At 34.2% G+C, this 18,703-nt stretch overlaps 1 protein-coding gene across 3 annotated transcripts; it reads right to left on the bottom strand.

Annotated features, from left to right (window-relative positions):
• Positions 1-7,507: 7,507 nt before the first annotated feature.
• LOC132641905 (transcription factor bHLH49-like) lies at positions 7,508-12,176 on the bottom strand. Of its 3 annotated transcripts, none has more exons than XM_060359016.1 (9): positions 11,874-12,176; positions 10,486-11,371; positions 10,220-10,408; positions 10,066-10,131; positions 9,910-9,978; positions 9,175-9,246; positions 8,870-9,082; positions 8,186-8,273; positions 7,508-8,105 (listed from the first exon to the last, which is right to left on the bottom strand). In XM_060359016.1, exons 2-9 carry the CDS (start codon positions 11,245-11,247, stop codon positions 8,068-8,070), a joined length of 1,497 nt encoding a protein of 498 aa, XP_060214999.1. In that variant the 5' UTR covers positions 11,248-11,371; positions 11,874-12,176; the 3' UTR covers positions 7,508-8,067. The 3 variants fall into 3 exon arrangements, with proteins under 3 accessions (XP_060214999.1, XP_060215000.1, XP_060215001.1); XM_060359017.1 differs by having other exon boundaries at positions 10,486-11,357; XM_060359018.1 differs by having other exon boundaries at positions 10,486-11,306.
• Positions 12,177-18,703: the final 6,527 nt, after the last annotated feature.

Raw genomic sequence — 18,703 nt, 5'->3', positions numbered from 1 at the left:
ACAAGACATGCCCCTTCTGCCGTACTTGTGTTAGTACCACTGTCAATAACGTGATGTTCGCATGTTGAATAGAGACGAATCTAGGATTTGAAGGTGGCGGCCTGGCGGGTGCCACAATTTGTTAAGACACTAAACCAGCGTAGGCTTTAGCATAAAGCGGCTAAAGCACAGGCCTTAGGCCCCTGAATTGTCAAGGACTCATTTTGTAGTAGCAACGAATTACTCTTTTTCTAAAATAGAAAATACTTTGAATGGAAAAGTACTACAAAACTACCACATAAACAAAATTGTTTTAATGATGATTTCAACAACTGAGTATTATTTTTGGAAATAGGATCCTATTAATAGTCTTTTGGATGCAAAAAATACGTTTTAATGATCGAATATGAAGAAAAAATTTCAAGGAGTACAAGAAAAACTACTCGATATAAATCCTAGCTTATTCTACACATTAGATGGTTGTTATAATTTAAATTTGATACATTCTGACATGATTAATTCTTGTACGAATGTCATGTCATTCTTTGGAGTGGTACTATATATATGTTCATTGTTTTCTTCTTCTACTAAGCGACATAGAGTTTTAAAATAAAGTATATCTAGTTTATCTCTTAAATCATCATCATTATGTAACACCCCGTACCTTTAACCTAAGCTTTGACCATGATCCTAGACTTAGAAAACCAGATAAAGAATGTGGGAATTGGAAATTTCCTCTTCAGCTGTAAGATGGTGGCTTACGCCCATGAACAGTGACCGTATTTCAGTTTACGGGCCGTAAATCAAATCGTAAACAGGTAGTTGAATGTCATATGGTTAAATACGGACCGTATTTCACAATACGGCCCGTATTTCAAATCGTAAACTGAAACCAAGGATTTCTGAGCATTCTGGAATTTGGCAATTTGATGTCAAATGGTTAAATACGGATCGTATTTCAAAATTTATTTGAAATTTGGGAAAACTTCCTTCATAAAAGTTGTAGAGCTTTGAAATACCTTTCCAACGGTATATTATGGGGGTCAAACGGACATCTGTGCAAAGAGTTATGGCCATTTTACTGAAGAGAGGCAGTGCTGTCCGTATTTCAAAATACGGCCAGTATTTCAAAATACGGCCCGTATTTTGAAATACGGCCAGTATTTAACTGGGCCGAAAAATGAATTTTTCCAGAACAGTATATATTCGTCCATATCAGTTCAAATCATTATTTTTCATTCCTTCAAGCCCTAGAACGACTTCCTACCCTCTTGCATCATCAAGAACACCAAGGTAAGTCTACTCTAATTATTCCAAAACCTATCCTTGTAATCTAAACAAGAAATTATCATTCCTAAACTAGGGTTTTCAAGAAAACCCATCTCAAGGTTCAAGAATTCAAGGTTTTGGAAATCTTCTTCAAAGTTCAAGTCTTTAATTCAAGTTTTGGAGCAATTAAGGTATGTAGAACTTCCATCCACATGTGGGAATCTCTACGTTCTTCCCCATGCTCCGTTTCTTAATATCCATGAAGTTCAAACCCTAGGGCATTAAACCCAACATATTGGTAGCCCGTATTTATGTATTTATGTACATGAATTTTGTATCTATATTCGTTATTGTATTCCTAATCTTCCATTACGGTTATTAGGAACCCTAGCTTAATCCATGAATCATGAATTCTTCCTCATGTATTCTCATTATGTTTATATGAAACTTTATGATTTTATGTAGCAAGTTACAAGCATGTTTTCAAGTCAATTATATATATATAATTATGAAATATTGTTATTACTCATGAATCAAGAACATGTTTGCAAAACTATGACAAGTTATCTCATGAAACCATATTACAAGATATTTCATGAAACCATGTTTACAAGCTATTTCATGAAATCATGATTACAAGTTATTTCACGAAAATCATGGGCTTCTTAGCCAACTATATCATGTTCATGTTTTTGGGAATTGCTTAGTTAACCGAGAAGGCTCAGATAGCCTGAAACTACGTTGCCACCGTAGGATAAGGGTTGTCAGCAAGGAGGCAACACCTTCATTATGCAGTTTGGATCCTTACATGCTTATTATTACTTAAATCTCATATCCCTGGCAAGGTTGTGAGTGTTCTGCTGGTAGGACGCAAGTACCAGACCATGTTGTCGGTTATACTATAGCATTCCCCACGTTACAAGTAGTTTTACATACATGTATTTCCATTGATTTACTGTTTTCAGACTTTACTCACGTTTTATGCTCATGTCCAAGTTACATTCAGTTTCAGTTCATGTCCTATACCTATACTGTGTCATGTTCTTCATTTCAGCAGGTTTTACATACTAGTACTATTCACCATGTACTAACGTCCCTTTTGCCCGGGGCCTGCACTTCACGGTGCAGATACCGATTTTCAGGAGCATACATCTGCACAGTAGGATCACTTCAGTTATCAGCTTATTGGTGAGCCCCACTCCTCTCGGGGTTCAACATAGAGTCTACATTAGTATTCAGTTTATGGTAGTCCAGGGCCATGTCCTGATAGTTAGTATTCAGACATGTTTTAGAGGTTTCATAGACAGATGTTAGTTCACAGAGTCAGTTGTGCTTTCATGTTTGCAGACTATTATGTTTTCATGATATTTCATGCTATGAGAAAATTTCAAGACTTTATTCCGCAAATTACATTTTCTTGATTCATTTAAATTGCATCATATAGATTATGTTGTTTTGATGCCCATGTTGACAAGCAAGCCATGAGGTTCGCTCGGACACATGCAAGCAAGGCCCGAGTGCCGTGTTACTCTCAGGCCATGGTTCGGGGCGTGACACATTAGCACGTCCGAAAGATCGTATTGAAAGTATTAAAACAATTAGATTAATTATATAGCGTTCAAAAAATATATATGCAATTTTTTTTTCAAAAAAATATCTCTTTTAAGGCCCACAAAAATCGTTGAGTCGCGTAAGCTCTTTTGTAGTGGTGGTGACTGGTGGGTGGGTTTTTTTGGGGGAGGGGGTGGGGGTGTGTCTGGGGTAGGGTGGGGGTGGTTGGGGGTAAGGTAGGTGGGTGGTGGTGGGTAGGGTGAGGGGTTGGGTGGGTTTTTGGGGGTGGGAGTTAGGGTGGAGTGGGTTTTTATTTCTTTCTTCAACTATGTACCAGTGTTTTAAAAGGCGTTTTTGGGGCGAGCCTCGGGGCGAGGCGTACCAAAAACGCACCGAGGAGTACAGGCGGGGAGTAAGTATCTTGGGGCGTAAGCCCCAACATTCGGAGCGTTCGCCTAGGCGTTGTAGGTTGCTTTGCTTCGGAGCTTTGCTTCAAATATATGATAAGCAAAGCGAAAGAAGTAAGCAGGTTGTAGAAGGGCTCGTTATTCAAAGAACGACAGAGTAGAACCCAAGAAAGGCCACCCATGCCCAACTTCGTGAGAAGACCATCATACAGGAGGAGAAGCGAGCCATATCCAACCAAAAATTGGCTCCAGGTCATTGTTGCGCTGCCTCTAATTAAGTTTGCAAAATTGAACCTTACAATTATTTAATTTTAGTGGTTAAAATGTTGGTACAGTTTAAACAAAATGTTAGGAATATGAAGTTCAACTCCACATCTTTTTAGTTAATGTGTTCAATTGAACATTTCTTAAATGGTGGTTGGTTAGTTTGTTTTTGGGAGGAGAGAATGGAGTGGAACATTTGTCTTTTTGGAGTTTGCAAGACATATTTTTTTCTTGAAATCACACGTGTCGTTATGTTAAGTCACTGACAAATTATTATTGTGTAATGCATCTTTACATTCACTTTTTCAAGATTTTTTTAATAGTTCATGCATATGTTAGCATGTTAATAATAAATATATACATTTTTATACTAATTCTTTTTTATTTATATAATTTTAATATATGTTTTACTTATATTTTTATTTTATTAATTTAGAAAATATTAAAAATTAAGTACCCATGAGGCTTACGCCCCGGCAAGGCATATGTAAAACGCCTCGCCTTTTAAAACATTGCTACGTACTCAATTAAAAATTGAAACAAAAAGAGTATCAAATTTAAGACACGACGAAAATTTCAACAAGCTCAAGTAAAAATCATCTATAATGAAATACTCCTTAGAACATAATCATCAATTCATTAGCTATTATAAGGCATTAATAGGATTTACATGAACAAACTACAAAATAGCTTTAACAACTAATTAAGAAGAGTCTTGCAAGGTACATACTTTGCGACCAAGGCCAGCACTTTGTTGATCAGCAGAGCATGTTGGTGAAACGCAACACTTGCTATTTCCGTTTGCTAAATAGTAGCTCGTAATTACAGAATTTCTAATAATCTGTCGGCTATTTGTTACTGTCCCACTTTTGTGATTGTGTCTTGGCATGACTTATTCATTTCCATTATTTATTTTTTCATGCTGTTTTGAATTGTTTGTTCTTATGCTTCAAGGTAAGGGTAAAGTATGCGTACATTCTACCCTCCTAAATTCACTTTGTGGGATTTAACTGAGTATATTGTTGTTGTCGGTAATTTGTTACTAAAGGATTGACGACAAATTTTGAAGCAAAATTCTGCACTAAGGTAGAGTTTGTCTCAAAACCTGCTTGATCAGGTAGAGTTTTGAGGCAAACTCTCCCTGAAGAGAGTTTTGTAGACAAATATCTGTCTTGCGAATCCAAACTCTACCTTGTGATTTTTTTTTTTGACTGAGTGGCGGTTCGAACCCGAAACCAAGGGGTTCTAGCGAAGGAAAAAATTAAAGACGGCATTTATTAAAGACCACCCTAAAATAAGGGCATTCCTGAGAATTGCCCTTACATATGTAACTCAAATAAAACCATAGAAAAAACTACAAAAACATATGTTTAATATAACTAGTAAAAAACAAAAAGTTAGAGGGTATTAAATAAATCAAAATAATAATAAAACAAAGAGAAAAGACATCATTTCCCCCCTAAACTTGGCCGCACAACTCACTTTAGTAATTTAACTTTACGGACATTTATTTACCCCCTCCCCCTCTAATTCTTGTTTGAGTTGAATTTAATAACCCCTAAAAGGTGACGTGGCAAAAAAATTTCTACAAGCGCGTGAAGAGGGGAAAAAAACACAAAAACTGATACAAATTATACACATGTCATCTTCTAAGTGGATGTCATACAACTTTACTTATTTAACTAATTTTCTTTATATTTTCTTTCAATTTCAATATTTCTCTTTCATTATCACTTTTTTTCCTTTTCTTCCTTTCTCTTACTTTCTTTTCTCTTTCTTTATTTGTATGTTCATTGCCATAGCCCATCCGAACAGTTCTTCCCAAATGGGTGAACTTAAAAGGTCAAGAAAATTAAATTAATCCTCCCTCCATATTCAATAGTAGCTTCAACTTTCTCACTTTCCATGGCTGGATATTCAATTGGTAATATCAACTCCGGCATCGGTATAGGTCAATCGGGAATATGTATTTGAATCCGAAATTGCAGAGAGTTGTGGGAGGGGGAGGGCAATTTGGTAATTTTTAAAAGAGTGAAGGAGTGGGACAAGTGTTGAAAATTTTGTTAAGAAGCAAAAAAGGAATCCAGGTTTGGTTTGGTGAATCAGAAAGTGTGGTTACAGAGCTATTTGAGAAGATTGAAAAAGGGGAATTCGGTGATAGGATTTTAAAAAATTTACAAGTGGTTCAGATGGAGAATGGGTTTTCATTTTTATCATATAAAAACGAAACAAGATTTAGTAATTGGGAGGGGTAAGTTGCAGAGGAGAAGGAGGGGGGGGGGGGAGGTTGAAGAAGAAAGGTAGGCCATTGTTGTTGATGGAAGAAGAAAGGCGGAGAAAGAAAAAGAAAAGAAGAGAGAGTAGGAGGAGGAGGAGGAGAAAGAGAAAAGAGAGACTATCTGACGTGTTAATGACGTGTCGTTGAGGTGACACTTATGCGGTGCACGTGTATAGCACCTTCTAACCATGAAACTGATATTGCACGTATAAGGTGGTATTTAATTAACTTGAAAGTTGTTTAGGGGGGTTAAATAAATGTCGGTTAAGTTAAATTGCTAAAGTGAGTTATGCGACCAAGTTTAAAGTTTAGGGGGGAAATAATGTCTTTTCTCTAAAACAAATGAAAGATGATATGAGTTAGACAGATAGGGATGGCTTTTAGCACATGATATTGAGCTGGCCATCTTTTTTATCCAAGCAAATTTTGAGTGGATTATGACTAACTCGTTTATTAATTCAATCCGTTTTAATCAACTTAAATGTAACTCAACTCGTCCATTTGACACTTTATTGTTCCTCTCAACATCATGAAACTAGTAAGAAGACGCTACATCAAGCTGAATAATATAAGAGGCACCACCATTTGGCAAGTAGATAGAAACCTGAAAAGTAGCTTTATCACCTTGCAAGTCATAAAGATCAGATCACTTTAAAATCTAGATTAATATGGGGACACAACATGCTACCAACTTTAAAATTTGATTGTAATCCTCAGAGCACCATAGCTGATTCTTTTATCCAACTGGTTACCTGATATATATATCCTTTTGAAATCCTCCAGAAAGTCTTAACTATTTCCATTTAATATATTTAAGATCGTTTTATTCAAAACAAGGTTATATCAAAAATATACTCTCATCTCTCACCTTCTATATGGAATAGATAATACCAAAATCTTGATAATAATAATAATAACAACAACAATAACATACCCAATATGATCCCACAAGTGGAGTCTGGGGAGGGTCGAGTGTACGCAAACTTACCCTACCTTGGGAGGTAGGGAGGTTGTTTCCAAAAGACCCTCGGCTCAAGATAAGGCATGACAATACCAAAATCTTGATATAACATTTATACCGACATTAATCAATAATCAAACGATGGATAAATACAATTTCACATGTAATATCAGAATTAGCATCCTAATCCCCATAACCAAACCACCCCTTAGTGATATGATCAAACATCTGGAAACTTGTAACATGAACTCTCTTTTCCCTTTGTCCCACTGGGATGCTTTATTTTATTTTATTTTCTGGAAACTTATAAGATGATCAAACATCTGACATAGAATCTTATCAATTCAGAATTGTAATTCAATTGTTTATGAATTCCATGACCCCCCATTTCCCGGATTGAAATGATAATGCGGGTAGGAAGTTTCAGATATCAACATAAAGGCCCCTTTTCCAGCATGTCTTTTGTGCTATGGCTGATAAAAGAAAACACTGAGATGATCACTGATAAGACAGCCCACCTTACGGTCAACAAATCAGATTCCAAATTTATTCTTTCAATATCCGTGAATACCGGGTAATTATATCCACCAAGACTGGGATAGCGTCGAATTTAACTTTTATGTCCAATGTAGCAACTAAACAGTCTTTATGCAGAAAATATGATCTGGAAAAGAAGAATCATTCACTGATTGAAATGATATTGGGGGCAGGAAGTCTCAGAAGTACCATGCATGGCAATTTTTCTTAGCACATTTGCTGTATTATATAGCAGACAAGGAAAGCATTAAGAGGACCATGGAGAGATAATCCACTTTATAGTCAACAAAATCAGATATAGTGCTTATTTTTTGCAGTAACTGAACAAAGTTTTATAGTAAAGAATGCTTTGGAAGAAAAGAATGCTTTGGAAGAAAAGAAGCATGTAACATCATTTACTTTCCCCAGGCCATACAATTTTCAAGTTCTTCCACATGGAATGACCAGGAATAAAACCATCCTTCCCCCTCCACCCCCCAAAACAAGAGATTCAAGAAAACAACTATGTATCGACAAAACACTAGTTCTTGAACCTTCAATTGTAGTTGTTGATGGAAGAACGACAATCTCGTGGAACAAATTTTCACTCTCGTGGTAGCCGATTGTGTCACTTATGAAAAGGAGGTGAATGCACCATTAACAAAAACTCATTATGCACTTGCTGTACAGACTCACTGGGAACTACTTGATGGAGGTCTTGTTCAATGTGAAATAGGAAGAGCTCTCAGTGTGACACACTTCCAGATGTTTTCTTTATCCAACACAAAAAACACAATCAGTGCACCTCAATCCCCCAATAACGCATGGTATCAATGATGAGTTCAAGATTCTGCTTTCATCTGTCCTGATGACAGAGAACCTACAAACAGAGAATTTCGGGATTACTAGAGAAGATGATGCTAATTTATCGTACAAAATCACGCAGGGAAGTCTAAATACCACTTAAATCTTGACTAGATAAGGGTGCACTTGAATTTAATCCCATTTGGACAACATTATGTAGCTCATTATCCCATACATTCGGAGCCTGGACATTATGCAAATTAATCCACATGGTTAGTAGACCATCGATCAACATTAGTTATGCTATAATAGTCCAAAGAATCATGCATACATCTTTGGCTTAATACACAACAACCTCTTAAATTTATCAGTAAGTTTCATTTAGACACTCAAACAACGAGTTGTTCCAATTGAGCACCTGAACACATGATAAAGTGTTCTTGTTAGACACTTTCGGTTAAAATTTTGAAAAACTTCTGCATGTGTTTTCAAGTGTCCAACCACTTAAAATATGTGACCTCGTTTAATTATACGCATTAGCCTCAATAAGCCGTAAAACCTCAGGCTTGTTCCAATTAAGGCTAATATGTATAATTCAAGGAGGTGACATATTTTATTTGGTTAACTTAAATACCTAATATACACTTGAGAGCACACGCGATGTTCTTCCAAAAAATATAACCGAAAATGTCTAATAGGAACATTTTTTCATTTGTTCAGGTGGAACAGGTTATAGTTTGAATGTCTAAATGAAATTTGTTGACAAGTTTAAAGGGTTGTCGATGTATTAAGCCTTCATTTTTATGTTCCACAAGAACATACAAGAATCACAAATATTACCTGAGATGAAGGATCCTTGTAGTCACCAGGCCCACAACTAGTAGTGGCTAAATGGGGATTGATGGCTCTACGAAATGCATCATTAGGAATTCCATAACCAGGAAGACCAGATTGAAGAATTCCAGCTTGTGATGGATGTAAGGGAGGATATGGCATGGTCATATCAGGTGGAAAGGCGAGTGAGGATGAAGGACCTGCTCGAGACTGGAGGATCTGCAACAAGGGTATATGTTTATTCAAGCATTAGGAGGAAATTATCCATAATGCTCAGCTACACGTCATTCTCGGAAGAGTGAAGTACTTACATCTTTTGACAGGAGCCCATCAATATTAAAATCTAGCCGTGGGTTTACTGTTGCAAGCTTCATTGAGAGGAACTGAAACAAAAAGGAGTCTAGTCATCCTTAAGCGCAGAATAAACATAAGAAGGTCCTTATTCTCTACTTTTTCTTTTCTTTTTAGAATAAGAAAATGTATTTGCAGCATACACATATTAGCAAAAACATTTAAGGCTCATTTGGTAGGGTGTATTAGGTAGAATAATGCTTGTATAAATTTTTAATACAATGTTTGATTGCAAAATTAAGTCAAGTACTACTAATACAGTATTACTTATGCACCCTATTCAGTACTATCCTTATACATAGTAAACCAGGGCATTTAACAATACCAGTACTATTCTTATACACCAACTTATACACCCTATCCAGTACTATTAGAAATTATGCAATGCATGCTATTTTTAATACACCAAACCTAAGAAATAATGCCAGCATTATTAATCCCAACATAACTTGTCTCGAACCAAATGACCCCCTTAGACCAATCAAAAGCTAGAGTTCACACATTTGCAGCTCAAATGCAAGTACTACAGATTATGCAGCCACCAGGATAATCAAGACGGCACTATGTGAAGCAATCAAATCATCACTAAATCTTTTGACGATTGGGGATTCTGAAGGAAATCAGGCACCGTTATTAATGTGAAGAGTAAGATCGGAGAAACTTGAAAAAGAAATATAAGTTGTTAAATTGCATACCTCAACCTGCCTTTGCAGAGACTGTACATAGTTAATGATCTCATCGAGCATCACAGCTTTGCCGGTGACCTGCAATCACCACCTCTTTCTCAAATAAGTGCCAACTAAAATTTCTAATATAGGCTACACCTATTAGTAGATTCCAATAATACTAACCTTGTTGCAACCAGGCACAAGATCCTGAAGATATTTCATCCGTTCACTGATTTTCTCCCTCCTTATCTGTTAAAAATACACTTCAAAAGTCAGTACCAAGACAGATAAAATATGAGATTCAATGACCCAGAAGTTTCTAACTATAAAGTCATACTCTTTCTGCAAGACTATGGCTATTTGTTGCCTGGCCTCTTCGAGCTCGAACGTGTATATATTCTTCTTTCGTTGGATCTGAAAATTGAGACCCCTGTTTACCATTCTTTCCACCAGGCTTGATAGAAATTGAATTCGGGTTTTGCTCCCCTTTCTGAATTTCAATTTGATCCTTAGCAGGTTCAGTATCCTGCCAAAATGACAAGAATATTCAAAAAGGAACAATCTTGTGAACGATCGAAGGAAATATACTAACAATAGCCATACCTGACCGCCTCTTTTCCTTTTCTTTGAGCCGATATTCTTTCCATAAGACTCCTCACCAGCACCCTCTGTTTCTTCTCGACGGCCACTACATCCAGCTTCATCAGACTCATTACCAGAGACTCCAACAACTTCTTTTGCTTCATCCTGAGACCTAGCAAAACTTTCACTCTTTTTCTCATTCTTGAGGGGGCTTTTCTCAGTGTCCACATTACTCAAGTGCTGCTTCTGAGGTGATTTCAAACCATTACATGCCAAAACCTCTTGAGGACCTTGCATTGGTGCTGGTCCCCTATGATACGGATTCATCGACTCAGGGATGCTAAAAGGGTTCATCATGTCACCAAAGTTCCCTCCACTAAAGCAAGAAAACCTTGCAGCTCTTTCAATAAAACCTGAATCAGCCGGAAACTGCGGAAGCATCACCGGACCGGGAGGTGGAAACATGCCCCCTTTCAACATCGGATTTGATGGAGTCCAACTAGGACCCAGTGTTCCTAGTGGATTTGTAGTGCTAGGATTTATTTGAACATTAGCATCACAGAAACCTAAGTTTGGTGAATTGGTAGATTGATCCCAAGTAGTAGTGCAAAATGAATCAACCATCTGATTGGTACTACTAGGATTCATTATTCCCATAGATGCATTTGTCAAATTGCTACCACTTAATTGCCATTCTGAAGAAATATTTGGTGACTGATAGTTCATTGAGACTTCTTCATTCCTCTTTTCTTGTTCACTCTCATTCTTGCTTGCTATATCCATATCTTTGAAAGTGTAGCAAAATTAACTTCTCCACACCACTTGAGTATCAAGAAAACAACCTAAAACATTGGAATTCAACATGATGGCTACTTAAAGAAGTTCTCATTGTCCTGTATTTGATTATCTCCAACAAAGATCATCCAACCAAGCAGGTGAACAATTAGAACAATTAAAACCAAGACTCTTCTTCATCTACAAAATTTTGAACTAAGACTAAAGTACAAAAAGAAATGCTAAGAAAAGTAAAGTACTAACTAGGAACATCTCTAATTCATAAAGAAGATAGAACTAGCAAAAAAACAAGTACAAAAAGTCCATCAGGAAACAGCTAGTTCCAAAGCATTTCACAAAATCCCAAGCAAAGCTTTCAAATTTACCAAAAAAAAAAAAAAAGTCCCACCCCAATGTCCAAGAAAACACAATCCCAGTTCAACAAAGAGCTCAAAAAGAACTGTTCACAATCAGTAAATTGAACAAGTCATTAACTTTCAGCACCATAACTAGCTCATTTAAAGTAAAACCCTAGTCAGACCAAACAACAGGACCCCCCCCCCCCCCCCCCCACGTTCTAATATAGAGAAGAAAAACAAAAACAGACTAAAAGTAGGTAAGGAGGAAAAAGATACCTTATTTCAGATTATGTACTACTTTTAGTACTCTTAATACACCATTCTTGAACAGCTTTCTTTTTTTACTGATGAAGAGAAGGGATAAAAATCAATTCTTTAATTTTTTTTTATTTTTTTTTTGGTGAAAGAGTGTATATATTTACAGCTTAAGTACACTATGGATAAAGTTAAAAACACCCAAGAAGCAATAATAAAGATATAGTAAAATGGAAGAGTATACAGGGTCCCCTGTATAGTCAAAAGGGTCGAAAGATAAGTTAAGAAGAAATGAAAAAAGAAAGATTAGTAAACAAAAGGGTCCCCTGCATTTATACCCACGCCTGCATCAAAAAAAGAGCTGTTAGAATGATTAACCACCGCCACTGCTACTGTTAATATAATGTATTTATTCACCACAACAAAAATTATGGAGTAATGAAAAGAAAATAGGGTGAGTAGGTTCAAAACCTGTTAAACTAACGTGATTTAGCGAGTTTTATATCTAAATTATTAAGTGTTTAAGAATTACTGAACATGCTACGTGAATATCACGCTTTAAAAGCTGATTTAAGAAATTACAAATGGAAGTACATGTGAAAAAAATGAGTGAATAGGTTAAAACCCTCGTTAAACTATTACGATTTTGTAAAGTTTCGTAAATAAACTCTTGGGTATTTATGGAATCCTATGAACTTTATAATTGTGCCAGGTGTACTCATTTTTAAGACTTATCTCCCATGCACCTCTGTGCATGTTATTCCAAATAATTTAGCACATATAGTAATAGAAACTCCTAATAATTTAGATATGAAACTCGCGGAAAGATGATAGGTTAAGAGTCTTTTAACTTGTTCACTCAAGAATTACCATGTAAAGTTGTGGCGATGGTAAATATGATTCATCCTTAATAAAAGATTCTGGGTCTGATTTTCGGTTCTAATTTTGAAAATCAAAAGTGATGTAGACTTTAAGATATAGGTTCAACAGAATCTAATAATTTTGGTTCAACCTTTGTATATATATTTAAAAACTCATTAAATATGTGAAAAAGGGACAATTTAGAACTTAACCACTCGTACTTGAACCGTTGTTTTAGAATTCAGAACTCATAGATGGCAACTCTATGATTGATTTCAGCTGAGGATGTAATCGGAAAACTTTACTTCAAAGTGAAACTATTCAACATGAATTTGAACTAATCGAGCTTCAAAAGAGATATTGAATACCCCATGAAAAAATATAAGTAAAAGAAAACAGTGGAACTTGCCCTTTTGTTTGTTCTTTTCTCTATCTTTTCTGGAGTACTTGTTTATTTGTTTGTTTCCTTCAGCTATCTTGTACTTTATAGGCTACCCCAGCTTTATTTACTGGCTTTGTGATGTGTACCTTTCTTTAGGTCTATGACATTACTAGTGTCATTATAGTATAAGTAAATATTTTGAACTAATAAAAAGATATCAACACTACTAATATATACTACTAGAGTAATACTTTAACGTACTCCCTCTATTCCAATTTAAATGTCTTATTTTTTATTTTTTATTTGTCTCAAAAAAAATATTTCTTTTTATATTTAGTAAATTAGATTTAAAAGATTACATATATTTTTAATTTAAGAGCGATTCAAAAGTCTCAATTTGTTTCTTAAATTTCGTGTCCACTAAAACTAAAATATTTAAATTGGGACTTAAAGAATAGTTTTTTATTTTAAAAATTGTGTAACATCCAAAACAAAATGGGTATACTCTCCGGTTCCAAGGCTAACTGCTATATTTTGCAATAGTAATATTTCTAGTGATAATTTTTTCTACAATTGTCATTTTGTGGGATCATAGGTTTGAAGATTTATGAAAATAAAATGTCAAATGTTGGATTATAAGGTACCAACAGAGAAGATAACATGCATTGTACGTTGTGGAATCGTATATTATTAAAAAAAAAAAAATAGAGCAAAGTGTGATCAGCATAGAATGATGAGTTCAGACAATGAGAAAAAGAGTATGCATGTTACATGTTACCTACATATAAGTCTTCAATATTATATGTACTTTCAAAAGTAATTGTGATGATCTTAAATATAAGTTTGAAAACTCACATTGAAAAAGAAATTAAAAATAAATCTCTAACCAACGATAAGTGTTATGTAAATTTCATTTGTATTTAGAGGTTACTAATGAAATCCTTTACTTCTTTCGAAGGTGTTGATTGCAGCTTGAAATAATTAAAAAGTTTAGTTGCGAGTTTGAACCTTATATATATGAACATTATTGAGTGTTTTATCCCTTTAGAGTTTGGACTGTCTATCTAACTTGAATTTAATTTAGTCAAGTTAGTAAATTTGAGATATCAAATGATTAAATTTGAAAAACAAAAAATTCAGACTTAAGAAGCCAGCAACTGACATTGCCAACTATTGACAGTCATTAATTTTAAATCAATGATAATTCTTTTCCCCTTTTCTACACCTAGGAGGAAGAGCTTATAATACACTTTTAAAATCTTAATTAAATTTGTTTGGTCAAAAAACCTACGTTATAAGGAGTAGCTTGTTTTCACACACTTTTATGGCCACTTGAATTGCTTCTAGAGTTGTCCTAATTAATGTACCTACACTAGGTCTTTCATATTTTAATTTTGAAAATTTCCGCAGCTTATCAATGCTTCAAGCTAACGTAAACGTAAATTGCAACACAACAAAAACATTAGACATTATTATAACAAACTAAAACAAATAATGAAAATTATTCTAGTTTTTTGTTTCTCTAACTACTATACTACTATTGCTCATTTTACAATTTTATTGACTAATAATCTAGTGGCACCAAGGTATTTTATTAAATATGTTTCTCCAGTTATTTTCCCGTATATTCATTGTGGGAAGTGTTGTCATAAGTCCTATCAAATACCGTTGAGAGCTGCGGTGAGATGAATAGAATTCTTCCATCCTTAATTAGAGATTTTGGGATTGGGTTCTGAAAATGAAAAAAAAAATTGATAGGGAATGCTTCCCCTTTTGATATGCCTGCGGCAGGAAGTTAAATCAGTTGGCACGCTAAAATGAATGTTGCATACCAGGTGGAAAATTAAAAAAAAAAATCTACATACCAGATAAGTACACCGTTAAATGATGGTAAAATTTTATCCACATCAAATGTTTACATCAAACCATACTAGTTAACCATTATTACGGTTAGCACACTACTAAAAAAATCACTATTTTTCCACTGAATGTTCAGTGGCTATTTTCACAGATATTTGATTGAATCAGTGAAAAGAAAATATGGTAGGACTGTAGTGCTTTCGCACGAAAAAGTTAGGTTGTTTCCCAGCGGCTCCATGTGTTTTCCCAATGAACTTGATCGGTGAGAATGAGATAAAAAAATCATATTTTATAACATAAATTTTCACTAAATATTGGTGGGAAAACCTCTGTTTCTAGTATAGTGGCATGTGTATTTATTATTAAAGGTTTACCAGTAAGGATGTAAGTTAAGACATGTATCATATTAATTACGTACTTAGGTTGATATAAATATCGAACTCCTCAAAAAGAAAAAAAGGGAGGAAAAGAATAATTAAGTACAAGTGGGGTGCTTTAAAATAATGAGTTGAGGTATTATGAACTTTGCTTTCATTCCTTGAGACAAAGTACAATACATGTTAGCTTTTACCTTAAAGTTACATTTTTAAAATTCCGTTTCCCAGTTAACTACGCCACCTCTAGATTTTAGCATGAATTGTCTCAAAGAAATGTGAAAAGAAAAAGGAAAATTGAACTCCCATATTAAAGAAAGGTACGTAAAAACACATCTTATTTCTTCATAAACGACCACACAAAAGGAGAGCTGTGTGAATTTAAGTCTCAAATTCAAGTTAGTTTATTATGTGAGAAGAAGCCATAGTGTAATTTACCTATCAAAAAGTGAGTGAAAGCTTATATAAATTAGGGTTTAGATTTCCCTTGAGATAAAAAAGTTTGATGATTTCTTCTCATCTATTTATATTTTGATAGACCAAACGATAAGATATTTATATCGGTAAAAGATAATTATAAGTACTTGATATAATAATCATGCTAGTAAGACTACTATTATTTTTTAACAAAAAATTATATAGGGGATACTCATTAGTTGATAATAAGTTTTAGTCATGTTATCAATTTTACATTGTGTTCCATATTTTTCTAGGAGTTGTTTAGCCTTTTACATATGGTATACATCAATAGAAAATATAAATAACTTCTATTACTGCTTCTTATTTCTATTTCATTATAATAATAACATATTCAGTGTAATTCCACAAGTGCGGTTGAAGAGGGTAGAGTGTACGCGGATCTTACCCTACCTTGAGAGGTAGAGATGTTGTTTCCTACCCCTCGCCTCAAGAGAAAACACATCAAATCAGATTAGAAAAGGACATAATGCAAGTGGAGAAATCATGGCAAGCTACTATAGAAAGTGAGACAAAGCATTTTGAAAATCTGACAAGGAACATCATGTAGTAATAATATTTGAAGGACAAGAAACTATTGAAGAAATACTGAGACTACTAGCATGGAAGGATAAGCGAGACAACGGACTACTACTAACTAACCTTCTATCCTAATTCGTGGCCTCCACAACCTCCATGTCCTTGTTTCTATTTCATTACGGAATATTACTTTTACTTTATACATAGTGTCTTAAAATGAGTTTAAATGTAATAATTTTGACTAATGAGGATTCATATAGCCAATCTAATTAACTTTGTTTTAGACTATGGCATATAGACTGTGGCATAGCTGTAGCCGTTGTTGTATTTGACCATATATATGCCCTCAAATCTAAATGCATTTTCCTTACTTTCCCATTTGCATTTCACATTTCCATATTTTTATTTGCTTGAGCAAGACGCATTTTGAGTTCTATAAGAGGTCAAAATAATAAGAAATGAAAATTGGAAGAAAATAAAATAAGACATTGATTGATTCCATATAGCTGGCAAGAGCCAAGGGGTAGCTAGCAACAAATGGTCAAACTTGGCAGATACTTTCTCTTTACCACTTTGATTCTCTATGTTGTTTTTCACTCAAAGTGAAATCTCTTAAGCTTTTGGCAGGAGGGTTGGTAACATCTTCAAGAAAAGGTCATCTAATTAAGGCTTAGATCTTCCAATCTTATTACTCCATCAATGTTGACTCATGTTTAAAATTCGGAAAAAAACTTACGCAGATAGAGTGCTTACATCATATTAATAAATACATAATATATAGATATAATATATAGATATACACGTTAATTTAGTTTTCATTGACAACTAAACACTCAAACTTTAAGAATGCATATTTAGATGTCTTAACTCATCCTCATTGTATCTCGTGGACACCCAACGCTGACGTGAGACACATAAATTTTAGAGATGTCCAGATGATCTTTTTATAAATTGGAGTGATTAACTGGCATAGTGGAGACGAGTTGAAGTGTCTAGATGATATATCATTATATAAGTTGAAGTGTTCAATTGTCAGTAGAAGTCAAATTTAAATATCTATGTATTCTGCATTACTGCTTACTAAATATATACTATACGTTTTTATGTAGATTTTCATCACTTAATCATGTACAATTAACATGCATCTTCACCTCATTAAATCATTTACTATAAGTATTTACCTTAAATTTCTTAATCACTTTCACTGCATTATTAATAAATACAGCCCTGCAATATTAAGTTATATTCCCTTAGTTTTAATTTATTGATACACATTTTTTAATCCGTTCAAAAAAGAATGCTACACTTTTAAATTGGTTTAAAAAAAAGAATGACACTCTTTACATTTCTTATTTTAATGAGAAGTTTATATAACCGCAACAAACTTATTTTTCTTTACATTTCTTTCTCAAATTTCGTGCTGATTCAATTTATATCACATTAATTAAAATGAAAAAGCCTGATAATAGCGTGAGACATATTTCTACTATTATTATAATATTAATTCATGAAAGTAAGTTAGTTATTATTACTATCGGATTATCAAGTAGCGTTCATTAATAATAATAGGTAAATAATTTTACACAGTTAATACATAAAAGTGAAATTCTAACATTAATTGTTATTCTATTTGGATTTTTTTTTTTTTGGTTTTTCATTTGGTGTTACATATTCGCATTGGAGATCGATTAGCTTTGGATTCGCACAGCGTAGGGCACATTCATAAAAAGTGCTCCGTATCAAAAAAAAATTATATTCAGAACTTGAACCCGAGATCTCTCGGAAGGGTGATTTTTTTTTTTTAATATAGGTTATATGTACTGTTGATGGACTGTCCCTCTTTCTTTCACTTATACTATGTCATTATTATTAGTTGGCCTTGGGACTTGAAATCACATAGACCTAAACATTATATTAGAATAATGGAATCTCTTCCCTACTTCGGTTTATAAAACTCCTTTAGTAGTACTCTATATTTAAGCTACAAGAGTAACATATATTAAAATAAATAAAAAGAGACAGTGTAAGAGGTGAAAATGATTTGTATTGATTGGGTTGGTTTTACTAGGTGTTATCAAGTGGAGAGCTAGCCAAGTACTTAAACACGCATTAAATAAATCATTTTTATTAAAAAATAAATCTTATAACATATAGTTTTATTCGCGTACACATGCAACAACCCAAGAACAAAATCCCATCAGAGAATAGTCCAAATAAGAAGTCATCCAAATTCATTACCATCTTATATTATACTCATAATTTAAAGGTGATTAAGATTCCTTAATAATCTTTCTCCAATTAGAAAACCTCGAAAGCTGGGTATGCGACCAATGATTTAGCAACACGTGTAATGGTGTGCAACATCAATTTATTATTGT

The sequence above is a fragment of the Lycium barbarum genome, chromosome 5 (assembly GCF_019175385.1).
Source record: "Lycium barbarum isolate Lr01 chromosome 5, ASM1917538v2, whole genome shotgun sequence".
NCBI lineage: Eukaryota > Viridiplantae > Streptophyta > Magnoliopsida > Solanales > Solanaceae > Lycium > Lycium barbarum.
Note: the sequence above shows the minus strand (reverse complement) of the source record. Positions and strands in the feature narration are given on the sequence as shown.